A 20,865-nucleotide genomic window follows, 5' to 3' on the forward strand; every position below is an offset into this window, starting at 1 on the left:
GAGAAAAAAATCCCGGTAGCCGTGCATGGAGGTGTGCACACACCTATAGTGGAATGGACATGAGCAACACATCTCGAAGAACATCAGTTACTGGTAAGTAACCTTGTTTTTCTAAACTTCATTATACTTCAAAAATATGACTGAGTAAAATATGATAGAACATGTAATTAAAATGAAGCTAGTGCTCTCAAAATAACTGAACATAATATATTTTGTGATGTGCTAGTCTCTGCTTCTTCACTCTTTGTTCACTCATTTTCAAAATTAAATAATTCACAACCAGGGAGAGGAATCCTCTCAATTATTGTGTAGTGTGTGTCTAATGTATTAGGCAGCTGCAATGGAAGAATACATTTTTATAGTCCAGGTCTGGAAATCTTTATACAACTTTCATACTCAAAACCAGAGGCTTTACAAACTAAAAATGATCTGGATACAAAAACTGTACAAACTCTCTCTAAACTGAATTCACCAACAATAAAATATTTAACATTTCCCAGATATACAAGACTTCAAATTTTGGCTGTACACAGATTGAAGACATTTAAATAATTTTAAAAAATTGCCAAGCCTGAGCATTCAAAAATCACGAGTCATTTTAAAAAATTACAAGATTTTTTAAAAAAACAATAGATTTTGGGTTCTTTTTATTTATCTTTTGGTTTCTCACCCTCCAGTGTACACACAGGTTACATTTTCAACTTATTTTCACTTTTAAATGAAAGATGAGATTCTCAAGAAATCACTAGACTTCAGCATCTGGTGCTTTAAGAAAAAACACCATAGGTGAAATCCTATCCCTACTAAAGCCAATGTGAGTTTTGTCATTGTCTTCATTGGTGCCAGGCTTTCATCCAAAATACGGGAAAAGTGGGTAACACTTAAGTAGTACTTTTCAATGTTTTTCCTTTATATTTTGTTCATATGAACTTACCCATACCAAGAACATAAGCCTCATAGAAGATTAGGGTTGGGAAGGACGTCAGGAGGTTATCTAGTCCAACCTCTGCTCAAAGCAGTGCCAACCCCAACTGAATCATCCCCTGGGTGATTTATAGGTCCTGCTCCTGCAAACACATAAGCATGGGCCTGACTTTACTCATTGTGAAAAGTTCTTTTGGCTAATTAGGACTACTTACATGAGTAAATTTACACACACAAGTGTTTTCAGGATCAGAGCCTAAAATGTCAGAAACTCAATATATTTTAAAATATCAGAATTTGTATTTGCATCATATTTTTTTTAAATGGTGAATAAGGCCCTTTAAATAACTTTTGCAACATTTAGATTCACTACCACTTATTTAATGTGATCTTAGGGCTGTTTTGATATAAGCTTTACACAAAAAAAAGTTGTACTAGGAAATTGTCATTTTACTGTCTCTTTTTATACTCACTTTAGATGCCTATGAAAGAAAAAGAAGCATCTCAGAAAGAAGTCATTCTTCTGGCTAAGATGAAGCACCCAAATATAGTAACATTCTACAATTCTCTTCAAGGTTTTAGTTTAATTTTCTTATTTTATTTGTGATTTTAGTGTTTTAAGTGAAGCCTTTATAAAACTTGATTCCTCCTCCCCACCCAGGAAATTATGATTAAAATACTTTACTCACCTATGAACCTGAAAAATGTAGCTTCAATGTTTTGTACACAAATGACTTCTGGAATTGGACCAATTATTAGGTATCATTTTTTTAGCACTTCAAGTATGCATGGATATTTTATTGACAAAAAAGAAACACCCTTACAGCCCTAGTGAACTATTTACAGCCAAGAGTGAGAGTTGGAAAAGGATATACTATGCAGCTCCCCCTCCCTTCCTTATTTTCATTTTCTGAATGTGTATGTATTTCTTTCTTTTAATATTTTAAGCCTTGTCTGTTTGCCTCTTGCTTATAGTCATGGGATACTGCTCACCAGTAGGGCACCTCCTTCTGGCTGCTTAGGGGATTAGCTCCTTCCAGATCAGACACCACTTTCCTTGCGGCTTGGCCCCTCTCTCTTTGGGATTTAGAGTATGCCTTCTTTGTGACTTAGCCCTCCAGTCAGGTCTCTGTAGTCCTCCCCTTCCAGGGTCTCGGAGTCCCATTGGATGACTGTCCCAGGCAATCTTTGGCTCCACTGCCTAATCTATGCCACTTCTTCAGTGACTGGTAGGCAAACCCAAGCCAACCCTCTGTTGTGGGTTCCAGCCCAGTGACCCTGTAATAAGCAGTACCATCTTAAACCTTCCTATTTCCCTAAGCCTTTTCCTACACTCCCACTAGGTTTGTTTCCCTACCTTTCTGTCCAGAGAGAAACTATAGACTGTCCCTCACTGCAGCCCCTTTCTGCCACCAGCTTCCTGGCTTTACGCTAGCCTCTCTTGTTCCTTCTCATCTGGGCTCTACCATCATTCAGGGGTTACTTAGGCCATCTAATTCCCTTCAGTTGTGGCCTATCCAGTTAATTGGCTCCTTTTCATCCTCACCATTCCCTTACAGGCTAGTGTGGGGTGAACAGCCCCATCACACTTATGGTTTAGTTTTTATCTGTGTCTATGTGCCTCTCAGGTGTTTTTTACTTATTTACTTCTTTTTTGTGTTTTTTTTTAAACTTGTGCCTATTCTACTGTTCTGTCCAAAAGACCAAGTAATGTCATTTCTGCATTCAATACATATGATGATGGGAGATCTTCTTAATATTTAGTATGATGATTGGATTTTGCAGACTGACATTTCTGGGGAGTGGAGGTAGGGGGAATTGCTACATAGTTTGCCAGTTACAGGTGCACCTATGCCATAAGCAGTATTCTCTTCTTCATACTAAGGTTTGTTAATGAACCAGAAATGTGGGATTGGTCCTGGAGTACTGTGGCCAAATTGATAACTAAGTTTGTCGTGAGCTATTTCCTTTTCTCATTAAATTTGTGATTTATAGATGGAGCTTTGCCACAAAGAAATAGGCTGTGGCAGTGAATTGAGTAGATATTCATCGTCATAGAAAAAACATAAGAACATATTTGGAAAAAAACAAGTTTGTTATGGTAATTTGTTAAAAGAAATTCATATCTAAAGTGCCAAGATGTCATGGATAGTACTAGTCTTTTGTAATTAATTGACAAACTCGCCGAGGATTTGTGTCCAAGTTGGCAAAATAATTATGCAAGGCACAGGTCCAAAGAGAATAACAGAACAAAATGAAAACTTTACTGGTGGGACTTTACAATCTTAAATTTTCTGTTTTGTGGATCGCTGATATCCTAGTGAGTTAGTGCTTGCTCATGTCCATTCCATTGTAGGTGTGTGCGCGCCCCGTGCACAGTTACCAGAAAACTTTTCCCCTTAGCAGATACTATAGGGTTGGCTTCGGCGCCCTCTGGGGTCCCGTGCGCATGGCATGGTATATGAGGCGCTGCCAGCACTACTCCCCCTCAGTTCCTTCTTTCCGCCACTGACGGTTACTGGAACTGCGTTCTTGCTTGCTTCAGCGAGTGTCTCTTAGCTGTAGCCTTTTGTTTTTATAAGTACTTGTTAAGTCGTTGTTTAAATAGTTTTGTTACTGTTGTTGTAGTAGATAAGGTAATCCCATTAGGGACCTCCACTGGGTGTTGGGGTATGCCCCAATCTCTGGGCTTTAAGCCTTATAAATCCTGTGGGAAGGCCTTCCCGATTAGCGACCCCCACGAAGACTGTTTAAAGTGCCTTGGGAAGTCTCATCGGAAGGACAAGTGCCACGTCTGCAAAGCGTTCAAACTGAGGACTCTAAAGGACCGAGATATCCGTCTGAAGGCCTTCTTAATGGAGGCAGCCCTGAGACCGGCGTCGGAGCTGTCCCACTCCCTTTCAGCACAAAGCACTGGGTTTGTGCAGAGTGCTCTGCCGGCACCGACTCCATCGTGGCACCAGGCTTCCTCTTCACCAAAAAGGAAGAAGCCCATAAAACAGCACCCAGCAGACAACCGCTCCCCCGCGCGGAAGAAGGCTAAAGATGTGCAGTCGAGCTCCGGGGCAGTTCAGATCCAGTGTGTCGAGCAAGCCCCGCAGGGGCAGGTTTCACCCAGGGCAGTGAGCCCCTCTGCAGAGTGCCCCCTGACTCCGAAGTGCAGAAGGGGACTGCTTCACCTTGTGGTGCCGTCGATGCTGGAGGCGCTTCAGGCAGCAGCCGACCTGTTGGCCATGCCCGTCCCATGCATCCCATCGGCCCGGATGGAAAGGGCAAGGGGTAGGGCACCCGCATTGAGGGGAAAACCTCCAATGGGTCCCCCCCCCCAGTGGCTGCACATCTCACCGGACCCCCGACACACCTCTCCATGAAATGGGTAGCTGCAGAGGAGATCGATCCCACCGAGAGGCCGATCTCCTGGGGCATGTTCCCCAGCACCAAGGCAGTCTCCGGGGATGGAGCACTGATACAGCAGGAGTCAGACAGCTCGAAGCATCACTCATGATTGCCGACACTGAGGACAGCGACATCGATGAGTCGACACAGGTCCCGCTCAGTATCAAGCAGACGCTCCCTGTTTGGAGCCTGGCACCGTTCTCAGTCATTGGCACTGATGAGTTTGCCCGCACATGGGCGGTGCAGAACCTGGTCGCCAGCATCACAGTGCTCACCCAAGGAAGAACCGACCACAGGCTTCGATACCAAGAGGCTCCAGGTTGCCCAGATGCCGCTCCCGCTCCTCTTCTTACCGTGGGCAGTCCTCCTCACTGAGTTGGTCCAGGCAGCAATGCCAGTCACAGGAATCATACTTCCCATCCCTGAGACATCAGTCAAGGGAATGCCAGGATAGAAGGCACAGATACCGCTCCCTCTCCCCTCAGTACCGTGAGATGGAGAGACGGTCGAGCTCCGGGCGATGCTGATCACTGGCTGGAGGGTCCAGCAATTCCAGGGGGGGAAAGGGCCCAGTGGCTCCTCCCATCCAGCCTCCCCGACCTGAAGGGCAAGGGTAAGATCCCTGCTCGGCCCCTCCAGGATGGCCTCAGTGCCAATGGCCACCCCAGTGGCAGTACTGGAACCCCTGGGAGTTACAGGTGACCTCGGGACCCTACTCCCTTGTCTCGTCAGGGAAGCAATCGGGGGCCTCAGCACCATCGGTGGAGGCCCATGACTCCCGAGTCAGGGGAGGAGTCGAACCCTATGCAGGGACTCCCGCGCACTCAGCAGAAGTGCTGGCTGCTCCAGCACTAGGTCAGTCATCCTCTTCCTCCTTGGACGAGGCACTGGTGTCAGGCCCATTGGCTCCCCTGGACAACTTCCAGGCGCACCAGGAGCTCCTAAAAAGGGTGGCCTCCAACCTCGGACTACAGGCAGAAGAGCTGCAGGAGCAGACGGATGACCTGTTTAATGTAGTGGCAGTGGCTGAACCGTCCCAGGTCACCCTGCCGGTGCATGAAGGGGTCCTAAAGTTGGCCAAATGCATCTGGCAAACTCCATCCTCCCTGCCTCCAACCTCAAAGAGGGCGGAGAAAAAGTATTACCTGCGAAAGGGTTCAAATACTTGTTCACCCAGCCTGTGCTGAGCTCCCTCGTGGTGGAGGCGGCGGCAAATGAAAGGGACAGGCAGGGTCAGCCTGGCTCAACTCCCAAAAACAAGGAAGAAACTGGACTTGTTTGGGAGAAAAATTTGTTCTACTGCCAGAAAACAACGCCTGTTGTTTGGCAACGTATCTCGAAGAACAACAGTTACAAGGTAAGTAACCATCTTTTCAGTGATGTTCATGAAGTCTGTGGTCTGTTGAAGAAGGAGCCGTAGGCCTACATTACAAGTTTTCAATGTAGCCTGCAGCCTCTGTTTCAGTGCTAACTTGTACTTGAATTTCTGAAAGCTTGGAAATTTTCTTTTGTCGCATAGTATAACAAATGATGGCTAATGTACATATTTGTTAAGAGGGCACATGCATTCTTGTGTTCAGACAGCAAGTCCGTCGAACATGTCCTCAACCAGCAACTTGCATTTTGGCTTCTCAGAACTCTTTGTAGTGCTTGCTCTGTCTACTGCACTATGAAAATATCCCCTCAGGAATAAAGTTAGAAAATATTGATCTAATTTATGGTAGTGTTGAAATCCAAATTTATGTAGAGTCCTTGGAACCATTTTCCAAAAACCTTGATTTGATACGGAAGCATTTTAATGGCAGAGGAAACTTGACACAACGTATTACAGCAAGGAGCATTCCTCTGATTGGTGCTAATGCTCTTGAGCTTTGTGTGGAATAGAGAGCAGAACAGATGCTGATCAGAGTGATAGGAGAGGACCAACTTCGTGGAAGCAGCAGAAGCTGCGTATAAAATCAAGGAGACGTTACATGAAGCAGTATTGATGGAGGGCGCTGTAAGGTTGTCATGGGAATGGTACTAAGAAAAGTGCCAGGTACCCTCCCTCCTTGCTGCAGCCCCACTTCATCCGTGATCTTGCTTAATGATTTTAAATGGTACTGTACAGTCATTACATCCTATATCAACCATTGAAGAGCAGATGAAGTCTGTTTCTGGATCCACACAGAACTTGGAAGCCAGCAATAACTTCATTTATGGGCTCTAGGATATTGCACATGCTATGATGGGAGGAAATTGGTTGAATATGTATTGGCCACAATTACTGGTGGAAATAAATTCACTTTGTCACAATCAGGGGTGAGTAGGAATGAGCATTTGAGGATATGGGGATCATCCTGGACACAGAATGAGCTGTAAAACTCTACTTTAGCAAATCACCATCTCTTTCATGGCTCATTTGGTATAATCGGTTTGTCCCCAGTGGACACCCAGCATCCATCTTACCAGAAATCTTAGGGAAAAAGTAGAAGTAGAGGATCAAAAGCTAAGGGTATTCATTTAAAAAAAATCAGCTGTAACCAAAATAATGAATTGCTCCATCAACTAATATTGATGAGGCAGGTGGAAAAACCTCTGTCTTTTCTTGCAGAAAAGAACAAGCTATATATTGTGATGGAATATTGCGATGGAGGTGATCTAATGAGAAGGATCAATATGCAGCATGGAGTGCTGTTTGATGAGGACCAGGTAAATGGGTAATTTTTGGAGGAAAGGATTTATGTCCCAACATGCATGGTCAGAACTATCCAATACGTGATGCAGTTACTTTCTTTTATAGTTACAATTACAAGAGATGTGTAGATAAGCCCTTATGATTTCTGTGAAAATTTAGTGATATGCGATTAACCATTGTTAAGAGTTAAAAGTAACACATTAATAGTACTTATACTACTGATTTTTATTTCTTTTCCAATTGTGGTGGTTTTGTGCCTTTATACCAATAGTGATTTGATTAAGACCTAGAGGAAAAAAATCTCTCCTTAGAAATGACATTTAAGATGAAAAGTGAGGAGTAATGTAGGTCAAGGCTGTGTCTTGTAGGCACAACAATGTTCCCTAGATAGGGTTAAATTCTGGCCCCATTAAAGTCAATGGCAAAACTCCCACTGATTTCAGTGAGGTCAGGATTTCACCCATGTTTTTCAGTAATAGGATTCAGAATTGTTAAACCAACTTTCTGAACCTATTCCAGTATATATTAATTGAGAAATATGTGTATATATATTTAGTGGATGGAATCACAACTGTTTCCCACCCTTCACTTTATTCCTCTCATTCTCATTCGTGCTACTTTTTGACCTCCCTTCAATTAGCTGAAGCATACTTTTCTATATGCATTGGACTTCAGAGTACTCAACTCAGGGTTAGTTTTTTCAGACACTGATTTCCATTTTGCAGGTGCAGTCAAGAATTTAGATACCTAGCAACCTAAATTGCTAGTGAAAATAACTGTGATTGTAAAACTGCACTTGCACAAAAAGAAACCCAGTTAAGGCTGGCCTTAAAATGTGACTCTCAATCTACATCTAAATAGAAAATAAATCTCTTCACTTTTCTTTTTTCCGTTTAAATGGTAGAGAAAGAGGGAGTCAATGGTGTGGCAATCAGTTGAGAGTGAATTGATAGTTTACAACCTTCTTGCTCATTCAGTTATTGGAAGCAGAGGGAACACAAGGGAGGGAATAAAATTTATAGAAAAGGACAAAAATCACAAATAAGAAAAATACAAGATAGGGAACAGACAATAAAAAGGAATGCTGACAAGAAGAGAGAATAACAAAATACAAAGCCAAACTAACAGGAAATGTGACATCAGAAGACAGATAATCAAAGGAAGAGCAGATTAAAAAATGGTGGACAAAACAAAAAGACACCCCAAAACCAAAGAAGCAAAGCAAACTACCCAATTACGTTTAGTCCCCATAATAGGCTTATATATTTTCATGTGAATAAAGTTAATTTCCTGAATGAAATCATGAAGTTAGTGGGCTGTACGCATGTGTTTTAAAGTTAAACAGGTGCTTAAATGCTTTCCTGAATAGGGATAGACTTGAGTATATGTTTAACTGCTTCCCAAAGGTCTTGATCTAGGAAAGTGCTTAAATTCATACTTAATGTTAAACACATGGTTAAGTGCTTTTCTGGATCAGGACTAGTGTGAGAAGTTGCTGTGCAAGCTTTCTTATACAGTTCCCCCATTTATCCACATTTATGACCTGCAACCTGTATTTTTCTGTTCCTGGGTCTTTCTTGATAAGATACCATAAATGTCATCAAATTTATGGTGGTTTTATGGTTTCCATCACTGAGGATTAGGATGAGACCACATAACTCCTTTTCAGATGTGATCTAAAGTAAAATTTTAACTCACTCCTTCCTAAGTAAAGGCTACCTTGGGCCTGATTCCACATTCCTTACTCAGGCAGAACTCCCACTGGAGTTACTGAAAGGTGTGTTGGAATAAGGACTGTAGGATCATGTATTTGCCTGTTTTTTTATTTTCTGATAATATTTAAAATTGGAAAATTGATTACATGAATATAATCTCTCAAATTGGTATTAGCAGCTCTATGTATTTTCCCCTCTTATTTGTGTATATGCAGTGTGTATTTTAGGTTTTTCTTTTGTTTTTGTTTTATGTGTTTCAGTAAGATGTTCCACTGGAAATTACAGCTGTGCAGATTTACAGAGTCTTGTACCTTTTGTCTTTCACTATAGATTTTGGATTGGTTTGTGCAGATTTCCTTAGGACTGAAGCATATTCACGACAGGAAGGTTTTACACAGAGACATAAAAGCACAGGTAGTAAACCTGAGAGTTACAGTTCTTAATTTTACCCAGTCACAGAAATGCATGCATAGGAAATTCTTCCATGTTTCATTAAAGCATACCAGTTTCTTCTTTATTTGCAGAATATTTTCCTTAGCAATAATGGAATGGTAGCAAAGCTTGGGGACTTTGGCATAGCAAGAATGTTGAACAAGTAAGCATCTTTTTTTATATAATCTCTGTCCTCTACCTAATGCCATTCCTGAAAAATGTCACTGTTCCTAAAGATCAGGTGCCGATTGAAAGTATGTGATGTTTCTAACGAAGAAGTCCAGGGGACTAACAATCTGACACTTGCCCTGTGAAAATTAATGAGAATTTTTGTCATTGACTTCAATGTGAGCAGGAACAGGCCCTAAGACTGCACAGAATGTATCCAGAATGATACATATTTTATTTCGTTGAGGTGTTTATAAGATGGCACCAAGAAGGTAAACCTAAAAAAGTGTCTGGGTGGTGTGGAGGAAGTGTGGTCCAGTGGTGAGGGCACTTGTTTACAACTGAGGAGACCTGAGTTCAAATCACTGTTCCACCCCAGACTTCCTTTGTGACAGTGGGCAAATTGCTTAGCATCTCTGTGCCTCAGTCCCCCATCTATAAAATAGGGATAATAGCACTTCCCTAACACACAGAGGTGTTGTGAGGATAATTATATTAAAGATTGTGAGGTGTTGAGATACTACAGTAGTGAGAGCCATATAAATACTGAAAATAGATGGCAGGTGAACACCACGCTTTGTATCAGTACAGACTTTTTTTCAACTATTTTAATAGTCTTCATGAAATAGAAAAATTATAAGAATAATACTTGTAGTAAGAAGTGAGAGCTTAAGGCCTGTAAAACAGGCTAAGGCCTAAATGGAAAAAGCCGAGTGAACAGAAGTATAAGGGGTCACTCAAGTTAACTGAGACTGGTATAGGAAAGTGCTGATTCTGCAAGGTTGTAAGACTGCCAAAATATTACTAAAATATGTAGTGGGTATAAGAGGTACCAAGATACTAACTCGCTGAAATGACACTTTGATGGGTAGAAATGATACATGGAGTGGCGGTGCCCAAATCAGCCAATCAACGGAAAAAGGTGGTATTAGACTACGTCAGGAGTGGTGGCAACTACCTACGTGAAAGGGGGCAGACCAAAAGTGTATGTAACAGTGTATAAAAGAGGGTGTCAGAGGGAATACCGGTGTCCGGTCTAGGGGATAATGGAAAGTCCCGCCGTTGGGCCGAGACCATTGTAACGCCGCCGATATGAAACTGACCCAGAGATACTCTGTAAGTCATTTCTCATTGTGCCGCACGCAATAAACCTCGCTTGGGCGCCTTCGTTACTCAGCTAATCTGTGGTCGTGTCGACTCATTCGATCGTGAGAGCCGTCTCAGTTTCCTGGCCAGAGCTGGGACAGCATCTACACAGGGACACACGCACGCAGCCTACACTGATAAACACTGGTGACCACACACCGAGTACAACAATACTTAATAGTTCAATAACACCATTCATCAAACAAGTTTACAATATAAACATGAATGACTTAAGCGTCACAACCTCCCTGATGCTCAGAGGCATTTTCATCTCCATTTTACAAATGGGGAATCAGAGCCACAAAGAGGGTAGGCGCTAAACTTTCAGTGGGAGTTGTGGGTGCTCAGTACTTCTGAAAATGAGGCTGTCGGTGTCTCATGTTTGGCAACCAAAAATGAAGGCACTCCAAAATTAGTGGCCACTCTTGAAAATTTAGACCTGTGGTAATTTGGCCAAGGTTACTCAGCAAGTCAGTGGCAAAGTGGAAAATAGGACTTGCAAATCCCTGGACGAGACTCCTTCCTTTCAGTCCTGGTTTGGGTGGGACGCTCACATCTAGGACATTGTTTCCTGGTTCAATGGATATATTGCAAAACCACCTGATGTGTCTTAAAATCTTGCCATACAGTTGAATGCTTTTAAAATACTCTATTAGTGATAACCATTTTTCCAGGAATGGTGATCGCAATGTTGGTATGGGGTGAAGAGAGAGAGAATTCCTCAATTTTATCATGGAGAACGCCTGAGTTCCAATATAGAATTACACAGCCATTTTAACAGAGAGCTGGAGAATGTTTTAATTTTGTCCCTGCAGTATTTAAATTAATGTACTAAGCTGGCATTCATATACTTTTGTAGTGCAAATGATAGCCTCTATAGATTCTTTTCCTGGTTACGTACAAGTTCTTTTCCCCACTTCTAGAATAAACTGTATATCATTATGTTTTTTTTGTTCCCTGTCTTTCGTTAGTACCATGGAGCTTGCTCGTACCTGTGTAGGGACACCCTACTATCTATCACCAGAGATCTGTGAGAATCGACCATATAATAATAAAACGTAAGTCTCTAAATATATCTTTGCTTGGATGTTTTCCCCAACCATATGATGAAACATGAGTGCTTGAAGACAGGAAGTTATTTGCTTTGATAACCTCATAATTTAACATTACAACTGCATTTTTTCATAAACGTTTGCAACTACTTATACTTTAATCTTCTTACTCAGTTATAATAGTCATATTTGTCATTCCTTCAGGTTGAAAAAAAATTATTTCCTTTGTTTCCTTTTTGGCAAACAGCGATTCTGTACCACTGTGTCTCTAATGTACAGTAGCTGACATAGACATGGCTCCTTTTAGCTCTGAGTTTGCAAAATTTTGATAGATTGAGTATTGATTATTAAAAATATTCTTCAAAGAACAGTGCTCGATTGACAGTTCTGGACAGCGAAAGCCACTGTCTGCAGTAACCTTTATAGAGTTCCCTGAAGAGGATGCAGATAGGCCTGAGAATTGTAGAGGCTCACTGAAAGCCACCCAAGACATTAGGTGCTGAGGGCTGAAGAGTCATGGGTTATGGGGGTGCTATGTACTCTATTCTGTGTGGGAGGCTTGTCTTCAGACCAGAAGAGCCTGATGCCAGACTGATACCTCCTTTTCAGAGCTCTCAGGGGTCTCCTCACTCCCTTGTTGTCTCTGTGGCTGTCAGTCAGCCAAAGATCATCTACCCCTTCCTCATGCAGGAACAACCCTGCTGTTGGCTTCACACCCTGGTGACATGGCTGCCATCTATGACAATAAGAGGAGAAAGTCTGAGGTACTCAGTTACTACAGTGATGGATGTGGTATAGAAAAATAAATAGAGTAATGGGCTCGATCTCTGGGGATAGAGCTGTGTGGCCATAGATGAGCTCTGCAACTGCCTCTGTGTGGATCTCCATTCACAAATTCACCTAGCTCTCCATGGATTCTAAATCTGACCAGGTCTAAATCTGATCAGGTCATTCAGCTCAGAGTCTCTATCCAGTGAATGAATTTGTCTGGGATCTGTACTGCAGTTATAAGTACCACTGAAAATGAATGAAGGCAAAATGTTTACATTTATACCATCAGGCAGGCAGACATGATAGGCAAAAAGAACCACTGCAGTGCTCAACATCCTTATTGCATCTGCAAAATAATATTCTTCAAAAACTATTTTACACTACTGCAAACTGTTGACACTAGCCCACCAGTTTTACTGTAGGTCAGTACACTTGAAAGTAATAAAATATTAGTATCATTATTATACTGCACCATCATTGTGCATGGTGTATAAATACGATTTAAAAAAACCAAAAAAGACAGCTCGTTATGTACTTCAGAAACCAGAAAAATAAATTCCAGGTTAGTTTTGGCACAAGTAACCAACTTCTCTACAAATTACATTAATAATTTTTGGTGAAGTATCATCAAGTAGTTTGAGTGCTGAGGGGAGGGCTATATATATATTTTGTGACAGAGTCAGACTAGATGGCTACCGGAGAGTACTAGAAGGCCAATATATCAGTCCCAGGCTGAGCAAATCCCTTTTCCCCTGGTAGCTGAGCAGGGATTACTCCAGGTTAATTAACACACCTGGAACCAATCAAGGCCCCGCCTACGACTTGTTAAAAGCCTCCTCTCCAGAGAAAGGGTGTGGTTAGAGTTGTGCAAGTGAGGCGAGCTTCCAGAGTGTGTGAGCAGGCAAGGTGCTGTCAAGAGCCAGGAGGGTTTAGGAGAAGGAGCAGAAGGCTGGTAGAAGAGAACCCTGCAGCTACAAAGTCTGGGGGAGAGAAAAACCCTGCCCGAAGAGGGCAAAGGAGCTTTTCCAGACCTGGAGGCTTGAGGGAAAAGACCCTGCCAGAAGGGGAAGATAGAACTGGACATTTGGTTCAGCACTACCACACCCAGTGGGGCTGTCAGAAGTCAAGAGCCTCCACTGGCAAGGAGGCCAGGAAGGACCTCTGTCCAAGCAGGGTACAGACGTTAAGTCAAAGGGCACGGGGAAGTAACCAGGGAAGCTAGCAGCATTCCTGAAGCCACAGCACAAGGCTGCTACTTGTAGGGTCCCTGGGTTGCAGCCTTGAGTCGAGGGTGGGTCCCGGTCCCCCCACACCCTACCGGCCATTCGCTGGAGGGGCAGAAGCCCCAGCGAAGAGGCAAGGGCCTGTGAGAACCAGAGACAGGACTAGGAGCCAGTAGGGCATGGCCATTTTAGAGAGGCTGTATTATCCTCCCCCATCACTAGAGGGTGGAAGATCAACAGGGGTGAAGCAGTTCCCTGACCTACCGCTAGAAGGAAGCACTGGACCCACTGAGGTAGAGGAAGAGCTTTGCCACAATATGTAAATATTAGATGCATTCTCCTGACATTTGAACTGCTTTCATTAACAGAGATATTTGGTCTCTTGGCTGTGTCTTCTATGAAATGTGTACTTTAAAGCATCCGGTAAGTATATTCACAATCTGATGAATATCACATTATTAAAAAAATATTGAACAAGCCAGAAAATTGTGGCAATGAGAGTATTTCAAAGAGAGCTGTTGGAAGGAAACATCTGCAATTTAATGGAGTTGGTATTAAAATGTGCCCCTCAGTTCTTCACTTTAATTTCTCACATGAAGTCTGTTTTTGGCATATTAAAACAAAGTGAAGTGTACACAGACACACACTGTATTCTTCCATGTAGTGCTGCTATTTTTATTCCAAGTATGGTTCTCACCTCCTGTCTCAGGCCAGATTCATTTCTGCATCACTACCTTTTAGGTGAGTGCCAACCTGGAGCTGGAAATTGGGAGGTGGAAGCTTCAGAAACCCAGTGACAAAGCCCTTGCCTTTAGAAAGGGACTGGCATCTCTGCTAATTAAATTAAATAATACCTTACAGTCATTTTGTCCTTTATCCTAGAGGATCCCAAGGCATTTTGCTAACTTTATGTATAGGAATCAATCACCATTAAAATGCATCTGTCTTTGGGATGAACATGGCTACTGTTTAACAGTGAACTGTGACACTATGTAAGTTACAGTAAGTGAAGAAGAATATCTTGTCCAAATGAAACTACAGTGGGAATTTACATATGAAGATATACTAAAGGAAGAACTAAAGCCAAACTTCAAACATAGGTGCTTAAATATGGCTTTAGGTAGCTATTTTTAGACATCCAAATTCGAAAATATTAATCTAATTTATTGTAGAGTCCTTGGAACCATTTTCCAAAAACCTTGATTTGATACGGAAGCATTTTAATGACAGAAGAAACTTGACACAACGTATTACAGCAAGGAGCATTCCTCTGATTGGTGCTAATGCTCTAGAGCAGCGTTTCTCAATTAAATTTCTCCGCAGAACCCTTTAGGCTCCGTGGGGAAATTACACTCATACTCGATACCCTCCACCGAAAAATCTGGGACATCTTCCCTTTTTTGGCAGGGAGAACAGCTGCTCTCGGCGGTGCGATGTCACTTTCTCATGGAACCCTAACAGTGTTCCCGCGGAACCCCAATTGAGAAACACTGCTCTAGAGCTTTGTGTGGAATAGAGAGCAGAACAGAGGCTGATCAGAGTGACAGGAGAGAACCAACTTCGTGGAAGCAGCAGAAGCTGAGCTCCCACTCTGCGTATAAAATCAGGGAGACGTTACATGAAGCAGTATTGATAGAGGGTGCAGTAAGGTTGGCATGGGAATGGTACTAAGAAAAGTGCCAGGTACCCTCCCTCCTTGTAGCCCCACTTCATCCGTGATCATGCTTAGTAATTTTAAATGGTACTGTACAGTCATTACATCCTATATCAACTGGTAGTAATTATTATATTTTATTGTTCAGTTTGAAGGCAACAGTTTACACCAGCTGGTGCTGAAGATCTGCAGAGGACATTTTATCCCAGTGTCTCCAAAGTATTCATATGACTTGAGGATTTTAATTTCCCAGCTGTTTAAAATATCTCCAAAAGATCGACCATCTATCAATTCCATATTAAAGAAGCCCTTTTTGGAGAAGCGCATCACCAACTACTTGCCCCCTGACGTGAGTTTCTTGTGCTGGTGCCTGCACTTTGACACATCCTTCTTTTTTTTATGAGACTACAGGTTTGGTTGATAAAAGTTATAGTGTTGACGTAATATACTCAGACTTCTGCAAGGTATTTCACTTGGACATCTTGATTAAAAAACTAGAAAGATATAAAATGTACATAACACAAATAAAATGGATCAAAAGCTAGCTAACGGATAGGTTTCAAAATGTAATTGTAAAAAGGGAATCATTAAACGGGTGTGTTTCTAATGGGATGAATCTGGGGGATTGGTTCTTGGCCCTATGCTATCTAACATTTTTATTAATGACTCGAAGAAAACATAAAATCATCACTGATAAAGTTTGCAGATGACATGTGGGTGGGGTAAATAAAGAAGAGGACAGATTACTGCTGCAGAGCAATCTGGATTGTTTGGTAAAGTGGGCACAAGTGAACAATATGCATTTTAATATGGCTAAATGTAAATTATCTAGGCACAAAGAAATAGGCTGTACTTAAATGGGAAACTATTGTGGGAATGAGCCTGAAAAAGATTTGGGGGTTGTGGTGGATAATCAGCTGAGAACTGAGCTCCCAGTGCGATGCTATAGCCTAAAGGTCTAATTCAATCATTGGATTTATAAACAGAGGAATCTCAAGTAGGAGTAGAGAAGTTATTTTTACCTCTGTATTTGGCCTCTAATGGAATACTGTATCCAGTTCTGGTGCCCACAATTCAAGAAGGATGTTGATAAAAACTGGACGGGGTTCAGAGAAGAGCCCCAAGAATGATTGAAGGACTAGAAAACATACCTTATAGTGATACAGCTCCATGAGTCTCTTTTGCTTAAAAAAAGAGAAGGTCAGGGGGTAACTTGATTACAGTCTATAAGTACCTACTTGGGAAACAAATCATAGAACTGGAAGGGATCTCAAGAAATCTTCTAGTCCAGCCCCCTGCATGCAACGCAGGACCAAACATTATCTAGACCGTCCCTGATAGGTGTCTGTCGAACCTGCTCTTAAAAATCTCAAATGATGGAGATTCCACCACCTCCCTAGACAATTTATTCCAGTACTTAACCTTGACAGTTAGGAAGTTTTTCCTAATGTCCAACTTAAACTGCCCCTGCTGCAATTTAAGTCCATTTCCTCTTGTCCTATCCTCAGAGATTAATGAAAACAATTTTTTCTCCCTCCTCCTTGTAACAACCTTTTATGTTCTTGAAAATGTATGTCCCCCCTCACTTTTCTCCAGAAGAAACAAACCCAATTTTTTTCAATTGAAGAAACCAAATATTTAATAATGTGTTCTTCAATCTAGCAGAGAAAGGGATGGCACAATCCAGTTGCTGGATGTTGAAGCTAGATAAATTCTGACTGGAAATAAGGTGTAAATTTTTTCATGGCAGAGTAATTAACCATTGGACCTTCCACAGGGTCATGGTGGATTCTCCATCACTGACAATTTAAATCAACTAGATGTTTTTCTGAAAGATTTGCTCTAGGAGTTATTTTGGAGAAGTTCTATGGCCTGTGTTATACAGAAGATCAGACTAGATGATCACAATGGTACCTTCTGGTCTTGAACTCTATTAAACAAGATGCAGCCCAGACAAGTTATAGCAGATACTTTTTGCTTATAGGTAATACAGGAAGAATTCAGCCACACTGTTATACACAAAAAGAGACCTTCAGCAGCACAGCCTGTTGCCAAGTTGGTGCAGGGTAAGTCTTGTTTTATGACAGAATAATAATTATTAATGTACATATTTTATGTTGATTCTAAACTAACCTGAGTACTATCCAGAAATCAAGATGGGTGATAATTACTGGATGGATTTACCTTTTACATCCATTTTTCATGTGACTTGTACACCAAGGGTTTGATTTAGCATTGCTGACGTTGGGGCTGAGAACTTCACTGGAAGAGGTTAAGGGGGGGAAGAGGAGGAAGGACAAGCATTGTTTATACCACTGCCCTATTCTAGTTTTCTACCAGCAAAAGGCAACTTCCAGGTCACCATAGAAGCTCAGGTGGTGGAAGCTGCCATGTGCTGCACCAGTGCTGGGGATGTGCTGAACCAGTGGTTTAAAATAACTTGTGGTTAAACTTAATATATTTTACAAAACGGAATCACTTGCAGCTACTTATAGTTCAAGGCCATGGCTGTACAAGTGTCCTTGCTTGGCTCTGCCCAGGTACCCTGGTCCTAACCTGCAAAACACATGCTATTGTAGTGTCGCACTTTTCTGTAGCACAGACCACTGTTTGTCTTATGTTACACAGTGATTTTGTGATATGAACACTAAGGAGCTCTCCTTCCTCACCACCCACAAGTCAATAATAATAATTATTTAAAAAACAAACATAACTTTGAATTATTAAGTGCACATGCCTAAACTAACTCAACACATAATCTTATAGCTGTAACCCTTGTTCTTCTTTAACTCCTCTGTTGTTGTCTCTATCATTAGCTTTTAAACTTATCTGGGCAGTGTCATTGTGTTGCTATGTGTTGTGCAAAGTACCAAGCACACTTGTGAGCTGTAAAAATAAATAAATAATAATTTCTTTTGTACTTGTGTCCCAAATACAATTTAAATCAGAGCTGAGAGTAATAGAACATCTCAATAGTAACATGACAGGTACATTGTATTATTTTCTCAGCTGACAGCATTTTGCAAAATAACTAAGGAATTAGGTCAACATGTGAAAGACACTGTTGAATTTGTAATTGACTACCCACTGGTAAATCAGGTATAACTACTCAATCTAAAAAGCATAGATTATGGCTAGTTAATATCTGTATGTGGGACTGCTGAACACCTGAAGTATATGATGATAGCTTAATCTAGCTCTAATTCTGTGTTCTTCTATATATCATAAATATTTGACAACGTTACTTGTGGACAAACAGAAGCAAGTTAAACAAATTTGTGGACACAGATATGATTGGTTCGTTTTTTATTTGTTTAACTTCTAGGAATTGTGGGTAACATTTTAAAATATTCCAGAGTGATTTTGGCACTGAGGAGCATAAGTATCACAGACGTTCAATTAGACTGATGTTCCTCAGTGCCTAAGTCATTTTTGGGAAAAAGGGATTTGGCTCCTACATCACTAAAGCACTTTTGAAAAATTTATCTATAATTCATAACCTGGAGTCCTGGCTACAATGAATCCCCCAGTCATGATACTCTTTGCAGTTGACAGTCCGTAGTCAGGAGAAACTTAGAATTATACTAATATGAGTATACTTCCTCCGCATAAGGGCACCACCTCTCTTGGTTAGGGTTTAGGTCTTTCACTGACTCTGATACTCAAATTGGAATGGCTTACACATCTCATGTACTTGGGAACATCAACAAACTCAGTTCTTCATTTTGCAGCTCTTTTTTTCTTACAGTTCAGAAGAAATGGTGAAATGTCATCTAATGGTTAGAGGACATGATTGAGGGCCAGATTTACAAAGGTATTTCAGTGCCTAACGGTGCAGCTAGGCACCTAATGAGATTTACAGAAATGCCTCTGCAGGTATGGGCCTAACTCCATTGAAATTTGGCCCTGGAACTCAGAAGCCCTGAGTTTTATTCTTGAGTCTAGCCCCAAATTCCTGCATAACCTTGAACAAATCGTTCTGTGCTTCAGTTTACATGTATGTGAAATGAGTGAAAAGATACATACCTCACAAGAGTGTTCTGAATCTTAATTAATTCATGCTTTAAAAAAGTTTTGTACTCTTTGGATGAAAGGCATGAGGTGAGGTGTAAAATATGATTACAGTGGAATATAAAGGGATATTTATTAGACTACCCAGTGCATGTTAGACATATGCACCTACAGTTTATAATTATTGTATAATAATCACAATGGAATAATTACCATTACAATTAAAAGATCCTTATATTTTTTATTGTTAAATAAGTCCCTAAACTTCAAAAAGTGAGAGTCCAGGATCATCATCCTCCAAGATCCAGGATGGTGGCACCTGTCAAGAAACAAGAATTATTACATAATAATGAATGGAAACCTCCTTCAAGAGTCCAGCAGCCTATGGTCCAGGTACTGTGCCTACAAGATTTACAGAGCTTCACTCCTTTCTGAAATGCAGTCGGGTTGAGATGGCAAAAAACTCCTTTTTTTTAAAAAAAAGACTATTCTGAATAATTGGCAGGAATGTATTTGAATATATTTGGCAGTGGAGGCAGTCAAACTGAGTCTGTTCCCATTCAAAGGATAAAAAACTTAATTCTGCTCTCAGTTCTACTGGTATAGGTACAAATCCAGAACAATAGTGAAGTTACTCCAGGTTTACACTGGCATAACGGAGCAGAATTTGGAGCACAGTGTTTCTCTCTTATTTCGCAAAGTTACAGTACAATGTTAACATACTTTATCATGTGTTATGCTACTTATTTAGGCTCAGGTTAATATTTAAATAACCTGGCTAAAGATTCTGGCTTGCCACTTGAGGAGCCCTCCTCTTCTGAGTACACTAGAAAAGGTGACTGATTACTAAATACCTCTCCTCTTTTTGGCACTTCTTTTGTGTACATATTTGGTGTGAAAGCTTTTCCACTACAAGGACAATCCACATTTTACTATTCCACAATTCCATAGGAGGAGGGGTTGGGTCACATTTTTCCTATAATGTGCAATACAAAGTCTAACTGCTAATAATAAAAAATAATTTGTTCTGTTTAAAATGTAGCTCCTTTACTGGAGCATTAAGTAAGCCTGTCAAGGGATCTCTAAAGAAGCTGGTATTTTGTCAGGAGATTAATCTTTTTAATAATTTCTTCCCAAAACCTTCTAATTTCTGGACAAAAGCACCACGTGCAAATATGTCTTCCTCTAACTTCAGCTCCCTATTAGCAAAAAATGATGAATCTAAACTGTAGTCAAATGCCATTTATATAGTATTTTATATTAAAAAAAAAGTCTTTGAGCTATATATATTGATGTATACCCCCTTTCTTATATAGAAACCTGATCATCCAGATCAATTACTTTGTCCAAATCCCTCTTCCATCTTTTTTGATCAAAATGGTATGCATCGTAGAAATTAAACCTTTTGTTCCTGCTTGCTCCCGGGTAACTCCTCAAATGTAGTTAAAGGTGTAGATAGAGTTGCCTCATATCCAGATTTCACAATAAAAAGTTTTACTTGTAAATATTAAAAATATAGTAAAATACATTCTTCTTTGAGTGATGGTCCCTGTGTATATTCCAAATGTGGGTATGCTTGCACATTATGCACCCAAGTCCAGACATTTTTAGTAAGCAGGGTCCATTGGTCTGCTCGTGAGCAGTGGATCTCCTCGTGCTTTGAACCGAACGCATAAAGGGCAATGTGGACCAGAGC

The 20,865-nt window shown here is 41.0% G+C and overlaps 1 protein-coding gene across 1 annotated transcript in view; it reads left to right on the forward strand.

The window, feature by feature from the left end:
• The window catches only part of NEK5 (NIMA related kinase 5), a 46,887-nt gene that overhangs the window by 6,746 nt on the left and 19,276 nt on the right, over positions 1 to 20,865 (forward strand). The window contains exons 2-10 of the mRNA XM_067563062.1: positions 1,403 to 1,499; positions 6,914 to 7,011; positions 9,043 to 9,126; positions 9,237 to 9,307; positions 11,430 to 11,516; positions 13,873 to 13,927; positions 15,307 to 15,507; positions 17,143 to 17,224; positions 19,426 to 19,562. Coding sequence (XP_067419163.1) covers positions 1,403 to 1,499; positions 6,914 to 7,011; positions 9,043 to 9,126; positions 9,237 to 9,307; positions 11,430 to 11,516; positions 13,873 to 13,927; positions 15,307 to 15,507; positions 17,143 to 17,224; positions 19,426 to 19,562 — 912 coding nt within the window. The remainder of the gene's footprint in view (positions 1 to 1,402; positions 1,500 to 6,913; positions 7,012 to 9,042; positions 9,127 to 9,236; positions 9,308 to 11,429; positions 11,517 to 13,872; positions 13,928 to 15,306; positions 15,508 to 17,142; positions 17,225 to 19,425; positions 19,563 to 20,865) is intronic.

The sequence above is a fragment of the Emydura macquarii genome, unplaced genomic scaffold, assembly GCF_026122565.2.
Source record: "Emydura macquarii macquarii isolate MOO-44397 ecotype Brisbane River unplaced genomic scaffold, CSIRO-AGI_Emac_v2 contig_2473, whole genome shotgun sequence".
Taxonomy (NCBI): domain Eukaryota; kingdom Metazoa; phylum Chordata; order Testudines; family Chelidae; genus Emydura; species Emydura macquarii.